This window comes from Dendropsophus ebraccatus, chromosome 2, assembly GCF_027789765.1.
Source record: "Dendropsophus ebraccatus isolate aDenEbr1 chromosome 2, aDenEbr1.pat, whole genome shotgun sequence".
Taxonomy (NCBI): domain Eukaryota; kingdom Metazoa; phylum Chordata; class Amphibia; order Anura; family Hylidae; genus Dendropsophus; species Dendropsophus ebraccatus.
In genome coordinates, this window is record NC_091455.1 from 35,360,462 (window position 1) to 35,368,777 (window position 8,316).

General features: G+C 42.1%; 1 protein-coding gene across 3 annotated transcripts in view; it reads left to right on the forward strand.

Annotated features, from left to right (window-relative positions):
- The window catches only part of RNF19A (ring finger protein 19A, RBR E3 ubiquitin protein ligase), a 64,074-nt gene extending 60,546 nt beyond the window's left edge, over nt 1-3,528 (forward strand). For all 3 annotated transcript variants that reach the window (XM_069957330.1, XM_069957328.1, XM_069957329.1), the window contains 2 exons: nt 54-197; nt 1,499-3,528. In XM_069957330.1, the coding sequence (XP_069813431.1) occupies nt 54-197; nt 1,499-2,162 (808 nt within the window). In that variant the 3' untranslated portion in view covers nt 2,163-3,528. The remainder of the gene's footprint in view (nt 1-53; nt 198-1,498) is intronic.
- Nucleotides 3,529-8,316: the final 4,788 nt, after the last annotated feature.

Here is an 8,316-nt window from a genome sequence, read left to right on the forward strand (position 1 = left end):
ACAGCACCGATTCATAAGTTACCATATAACATGTCTTCTCTCGCTGTGTCCAGGTTGGAAGTCCAAGCAGACATTCAGAAGGAGAGATATAGCCTGAGTGGAGAGTCGGGCACCGTGAGCCTAGGAACCGTCAGTGACAATGCAAGTACCAAAGCCATGGCTGGATCCATCCTGAACTCCTACATCCCGCTGGACAGGTACAGTGGTGTCATCACATCATGTCTGGGCTTAAAGGGGTAGTCCACCCAAAAAAAATTTCTTTCAAATCAACTGCTGCCATGAAGTGCCAGAGATTTGTAATTTACTTCTATTAAAAAATCTCAAGCCTTCCAGTACTTATCAGCTGCTGTATGCCCAACAGGAAGTTGTATTATTTCCAGTCTAGAGAGCAACAGAGGTTTTCTATGGGGATTTGCTACTGCTCTGGACAGTTCCTGACATGGACAGAGGTGGCAGTAGAGAGCACTGTGTCAGACTGGAAAGAAAACACCACTTCCTGCTGGACACACAGCAGCTGATAAGTACTGGAAGACTTAAGATTTTTTAATAGAAGTGAATTACAAATCTCTGGCACTTTATGGCACCAGTTGATTTGAAAGAATTTTTTTTTGGGTGGACTACCCCTTTAATGTAATGCATGGAGTTTAATTCTCCAATACACCAGCGTATAAACCATTCAGAAATTCTTTGACAAGTCCATATAATAGGGGTAGGGAAGCATTTTGTCATCTCTGTAGTCACAATACACTTGGTACCCTCCTTGAAAAACCATCATTTTCACGCAGCTTGTTGTCATCCTACTTAGCCAGGATCATTAACAGCCATTGGCTTGATGATTTGTCACTCAGGAAGGTTACAGAAAAGTTGGCTTATAATACTAACTATATTGGTTTGGTTGGTCCATAAACTGTTATCTATAAAAATAAATTTTCCCTCATATTTTTCAGATATATATATATATATATATATATATATATATATATATATATATATATATATATATATTATACACACACACACCTCTCTCTCTCTATTTATTTATTTATTTTTCTAAAGGGAACCTGTCACCAAGACAATGATATCTTATCTATCGTCATCATGTTATAGAGCAGGAAGAACTGAGCGGATTGATATATATCTTTGTAGGAAAAGATTAAGTATAACTTGTAACATGCTGAGAGAAATCCCTGTTCATTCCGTGTTAAGGAGTCCAGTGGGCGGTGTCACTCAATGGACTGGACTCTTTAGCATGGAAACATCAGAGATTTCAATCAAAGAGTTAGAAGTTATACTGAATCTTTTCCCATAAAGATATATATCAATCTGCTCAGCTTCTTCTGTTCTATAACATGATGGTGATAGCTTAGGTAGCATTTTCATGGTGACAGATTCCCTTTAATTCTTTTCCCACATTTTATAAATCTCCCCCCTATTATAAGTTTTCTTTCGACAGAAAAAAAAAATTATTGGATCTAATGTTGTGATTATTGTTTTGCAGGGAAGGTAACAGTATGGAGGTTCAAGTGGACATAGAGTCTAAACCAGCCAAATTCAGGCATAATAGTGGCAGCAGTAGCGTAGATGATGGCAGCGCACCAGGCCGAAGCAATGTGGGCGGCTCTGCAGCCTGCCAAACGGAAAGTAAATGCAGCGCCACCAAATGGCCCAAAGACAATACAACAGGGAAGAAATGCAAAGGCAAGCTACGAAAGAAAAGTAGCACCAAGATAAACGAGACGCGAGAGGACATGGACGCCCAGCTCCTGGAGCAGCAGAGCACTCATTCCAGTGAATGTGACTCCCCTTCTCTTAGTGACAGCTTACCCTCAGTGGCAGACTCTCATTCTAGTCATTTCTCAGAATTCAGCTGCTCCGATATGGAGAGCATGAAAACTTCTTGCAGCCACGGTTCCAATGAGTATCACACCCGCTTTGTTACAGTCAGCCCACTCCCCGAAGTGGAAAATGACCGGCTGGAAAACTCTCCTCAGCCCAGTGGTGTCGCCATTGTTAGCATCCCTGTTCCTTGCACGGACATCCCCCAGCTGAGTTATATAGCGGAGGAGGGTGCCAGCCAGGGCTTACCCAGCCCCGGGGAGAAGACGGACACTGAGAATGATCCAAAAACAGAAGGAAACTCTGCAATCCAGACGGACATCTAGGCCTGTTATTGCTGCAATACTACTCTCTACCACTAACCAGTTCTGCTCACATGGAAAGCTTTGCAAAATGTTGGGTAACCACTTTGGGGATAACCCTAAAAGAGAACGGGAAGCCTTCCAGTGCTGTGTAACATTGATATCCATTTGCTTGTGACCACGCGTCTGCTTATGATGCTGCTGGTCCCCTGGGAGGTTGCAGGATTTGCCCCATCAAGAAGGTTCTCTGCCAATCCCAATACTACAGCAGGCTTGCGTGCACTGCAGGGCGGCCACCTCGATGGCCGCCACACCATGTTCTGTGAAGACGTTGCTGTCCGCGTTACTATTACAGGGTCATAATCGCAATCACAATGTATCTTCATTCCAAAATCCGGAGGGCGGGGGAAAGTGTGAAGTGTTAACAAGTCCGTCTGCAAGGTTTGCAGGTTAAATCAAGTTATGCTATGAGCAGATGTTTTTGGATTTTTGTTTTTAAAGGTTTTTTGATGTTTTTTTTGCACAAAAAGTTGAGAAGAAAAGTTTAATATGTCCACCTATTTGGCATCACTAGTGTTAAACCCACAAAATGGAGTCTGTATGACACTAGTTCAGCTTATCGCAGAGGGCAGCGTCAACCGTCATCATTCTGGGAGCAGACCACCCCACCCTCTCATTTTTTTGGTGCCTTCAGCAAAGACTGGGTTCTAAGTGCCTGGTCATGAGAATTTGTACTAAATGTTTTTGTTAGTGTTTTCTTTTTTTTTTTTTTTTTTTCTTTTTTTTTTTTCCGCCTAGTCCTCTATGGCCACCTGAGGACTAGCTGATACCCTCCAGGCCAATGACTGTGGTAGATCATTAATGTATGTCATTAATACAACCGTATTCACCTACCAAAGACTCACTCAGGCTTTAGAGGAAATCTGTATATCGACATCTACAATCGCAAATAAAGCACAGTGCAGGAGCTGCACACGTACAATGGGTGGATGTGGAACATGGCTGTGATCTAGTTTTATACTTTTATCATACAAAGCAAAGGAATTAGTCTACAAGTCCAGAAGGTGGTCATTGAACCTTTTACTGTTAACCTGTGCAATGTAATTCACTTTGACAATGCAAAACAGTTGTTGGTATTGAAACTGTCGACGTTCTGGTCTCTGTAAGTATTGCCGAGAAGGTGCTACTATTGTGCTGGAGTGCTTCTAAGAAGTTATGCCATGTGCTGCGGTCAGATATTAATGATTCCAGTCACCTGTTTAATCCGCTTATAACACTAGTGCCAGTTACATTGGACAAAGCTTGTTCCTGTATTTGTATATTTGTTTTATTTTGCTTATAAAGATGCGTGTAAAATGCATACGGAATAAATGTCTGTGCTGAGCGCCCACTGTCGTCTCGCTTACTCTTCATTTATAAGGTTTTGTAGAGCCCCCACAGGATTACTATGGGGATTTCTGATAAAGATTTTTAAAAAACCTTCATTCATTTACACATGACAATATAATTGGTGGTATGTGGAGGAAGAAAGGGGAGTTACTGATGCACTGGTTTTGCAACATGCCATGAGAGCAGAAAGGAAAGAAACAGGAGCATAGCAATGAAGGATATACACTAAGCACAACTGCTTCTGAGTAGTGTTGGGTGGAGATACCGTACTGTTCGGGTTCGGCAATGTTCTCTGAACCCTCGGCATTTGACTTCCTGCAGCTGCAGAAGTTGGATGCAAGCCCTATGGGGGCATCCAACTTCTGTAGCCATGGGGAGTCAAATGGCAAGTGTTAATGTTTAAAGAATGTTGGAAAACAGAAAAAAAGGAAAAAATTGGTCAGCTCTCCTAGAACACTGTTTACACTAGGCAGGAGCACGTTGCCATGGCTGAAATTGCAAACACACAAAAACACAGAAAAATGCAACAGCTCACCGCAACAGCAAGATACAGACCCACCATAGACATGAAAATAATTAAAAGCAGCCCCCCCCCCCCCAACTGCCCAAAAAATTCCCACAAAAATAATGAGTCTCTTGGTTACTATTTGCAAACCGCGTAAACTGCCTCACCACGATAAGGTGGACTCATATCGAGGCAGACCCTACACTGTATGTACACTATGGCCTCTCCATTCTTTAAAGAATGTTGCTGAACCCAGTTACTCATTTCTGCTCAACATTTCTTCTGAGAGAGAAGCCATGATTTACCTTTCAGGGACACTGGATCAATGCTTCTTAGCATGTGCGGCCTGACATTGGCACACAGCAGGGACTCCAAAAGAGACCGCTTTTATTAATACTTATTGTCCCTGTATGTTCTATGGTAACAACTAAAGGGACTGCAGTGCCATAGTCACATGATCTTGAGCTCACGGGTCCTTTACTTGGAGGGGGGAGTATAAATTGTAGTAAGTGTGTAAAGTGCAGGGGAGTGCTCTTACTTCCAGCTCCAGCACTTTCAATCCCAGTATAACATCCCTGTCTGCTCCCACATGTAAGAGTTCCTTCTTTGCAGACATGTACAGTCCTTATCAAACTACTGAGCATGTGAGTATAGCCTTACTGCTCTACAATAGATCTTGGAATTGGGAATGCGGAAGGTAGTGTGGAGCGCTGCTATTAGAGGGGAGTGGATAGGAAGGGGTCATATGTGCCAGATGACTAGAGGAGTAGGAATGGGGACAGGACTGCTGCAATGTGGTGTTGGTTTTGTGCTCCTATTGGATATTATGAGGGACATTTACTAAGAAGTTTAATGTGTGTGACTCTTCTAATGTGGATTGGTGTATATTTTGTTCCAGTATCTTGTGACTGATTTATTAAAATATAGCACTGCCATAGTGAATGCATCTAATGCTGCGTTTACATGTAACGATTATCGTGCAAATTTGCGCGATAACGGTCGAATTCGAACGATAATCGTACGTGTAAACGATCAAACGACGCAAGATAAATTGTACATCTTGATCTTTCATCAGGTCATCAAATCGTCCATCGTACGCACAAAATTTGCAAATCGTTCCGTGTGAAGTCGTTCGCCGATTTAACCAATGTGTGAGATAGGCTTAAACGATCGCAGTGCGAATTCTCGTACGATATATCGTACCATCTAAACGCTGATCGTTATAAAAAAAATCGTAAATCCGACATCGCTAATCGTACGATCGGGCCAATAATCGTTACGTGTAAACGCAGCATTAGTTGCAAAAATTGCACAAGCATATTCACCTGGTACTGACCAGACATAGACCTGTACCTGTAGGTAATAGGCTGAATCCTGGAATGCCAGGCGGTCTCTGGAACGTCTCCTCCTTCTGCACGGACTGTGAAGACATCAGAAATCAAATACAGAAGGTTCGGCTAGGTTCGAGTTCGATCGGACCTAGCTTTCTCAGATGTTCAACCAAACCTACTAGAGATGCAGTTTCCATACCAATAGGCTGTGATCAGCTGATTGTAGAGGAGAGACACCTAGTGGGAAAGGGTTTTTTTTGTAAATAAGGGGATTCATAAATGTTAGGAATCAAGCTATTACCTCGGGGAGGATGTTATTTCATACAACAAATTATTTTGAATAAGCACATGGTAATTTATGCAGAAATTCTTGTAAAAAGCACATTGGCTCACATGGCGCAGATATTTATGTGGATTGTGTAACCTAAAAGACCCAAAAACTTGTTTATGGAGATTCTGCAGAAACTTAAATGTACCTCATTGAATAGGACTAATGGTGCGTTTACACAGGCAGATTTATCTGACCAATTTTGGAAGCCAAAGTCAGGAATGGACTCGAAAAGACAGGGAATCTGTCTTTCCTTTATGACCTGCACCCTGTTTATAGTCTGTTCCTGGCTTTGGCTTCAAAAATCTGTCAGATAAATCTGTGTAAACTCACCATTAGGCCTGATTCACACATCCCCATTAGCACTGACATTCATTGGTATACATGATCTATGCTGCATTGCCATTTATCATGAGGGGGCACATGGATGTGTATCTTGTCAATTAGGTTTCAATTTGATAAATCTCCCCCATTCTCCAGATTTAGGGTGCGTTCACACCTACAGGATCCGCAGCAGATTTAATGCTGTGTTCAGTTATTTAAATGAAGTCTGCTGCGGATCGGGTAAGTGTGAACGTACCCTTATTCTAACTGGTGTAAAGTAGAATTTGTCTTAGTTGCCCCTGGCAACCAGATTCCTTTCATTTTCCAAAGAATCTGTGGAATGAAAGGTGGAAGCTGATTGGTTGCTAGGGGCAACTAAGACAATTCTACTTTACACCAGTTTGATAAATCTCCCTCAAGAGTGTCCTGATTTATTAGTCTGTGTAAAATAAAAACTGAGCCGTGATTGGTTACTGTAAGCTAATGGCTGCAGTTGTGGTTGGTTGCTAGGGGCAAATTAGCAGCTTTTGTTTCACACAGACATCGGGGGTCATAGTTTCAGAACTCCACCTTTTTGGGCAAGTGAAACTGGGACATGCAGAGCTCCATAGATTGAGCAAAAGCTGAAACCATGGATTTAACCCCTGTTACACCTGGCTACATTCAGACTTTTTTTTTTAAGCTGTAAATTTGGCCATAAATTTGGATTTAAAGGGATTTTCTTTTGAAAGGAGTCTACTGCAGGTGACCAGCATTCTGTTATACATTACACTGCTTTCTCGTGTATTAGAGGTCTGCTGCCTAAAAGATTTAGAGGGCAGTGTGGTCACTTCTATACAATCCACTGTTCCTTTCCTGTTGATGTGAACAGCAGACAGGTGGGAATGCAGAGAGCTGTTCAGTCATGGTGTAGCTGAAGGAGAAAACGCCTAGGAATGTAATAACCAGGCGGCTCCCAATGATGTGTGGGCGACAGAGCGACGTGTTGCTTGCACAAAGATAGTCATGATGGATATAGACTTTCTGTACACCGACACTAGAATTCTGTCCATATGAAGGAAAAATGCTTTCACACTTAGGGAACCTATTCTATTTAGATTTTTCTTGTACATATGGGAGCAGCTATCTTGGCTGGGCTGTTTTTTTTTTAAGTGGTTGCACAGGCTTAGAAGAAAAAAAACAAACAAAAAAACCTGCAGAAACAGCACAGCTCCTGTTAGTTTGGGTGTGGGTTTTACAGCCCAGTTCCACTGAAGTGAATGGAGCTGAAATGTAATACCACAAACAACCTAAGGACATGGGTGGTGCTGTTTTTGCAAGAAAGTTGTTAAATGAGTTATCTAGGATTAGAAAAAGCACAGCTGTTAATTATACACAGCAGGGGTAGGAAACCTTGGCTCGCCAGCTGTTGCAAAACTACAACTCCCATTATGCCTGGACAGATAGGAGTTCGTTTTGGAAAAGCTGGAGAGCCAAGGTACTCTACCCCGGCTTTACAGCAAGGCCCCATATAACAGCCCCAGAACTTATTCTTTGAGGCCATGCCATAGGAGGAGCCTGAACTGCTACGGTTTTCCACACCACCTTGTATTGATCTGCTATGGTCTTCTGTACAGATCACAGTCCAGCAACCTCTTCCTGATCATAGACCAAAAAAATAAGAAACTGATTGCATCTCTCAATTTATATTCCTTCCCAGTTTCTCACTTCTGCACGTGTGTGTGTGTTTTTCCATTGGTGTTCCTTTTGGACCGGCATAAAATTTGCGTGTCCGTTCCAAAAAACAGAATACATCAAAAACCCATTGAAATTAACGTGGAGTTTGATGGGGCCGCTAAGTTCCATTTTTGTTATTAAAACGGAAGAGAGAAATGTAATTGTGGTAAGATGCTGGTGTGAACCTAGCCCTATACACTAGTCTTTTAAAAGGGACTGTCTTTACTGCTGCTTGAACCATGACTTACCTGGCTGGTCCTAGGCAGCTTCTTCCCGCTCCATTACCTTTGATTGATAGATCGCTACCTATACCCAAACAGATCTACTAATCAAGGTTCCCTTTAATTCAGCAATGGGGTCGCTTTGTGTCACAGCAAGCTCCTCCCTGCAAGGCTGCACAAGCTTGGTCCGGTTTCATATCCAATGGATATCTTATAGGACTGTCATGATTTCATCAATTATAAAAGAAATGCAGGACTGTTATATCTGCAGTTGTATCAGTGTTAACGACAACCCCAAAATAGTGACCTCTGACCTCCTGAGTTAATGAGTCAAGAAAAAAAAAAAAAAAAAAAAAAAAAGGCA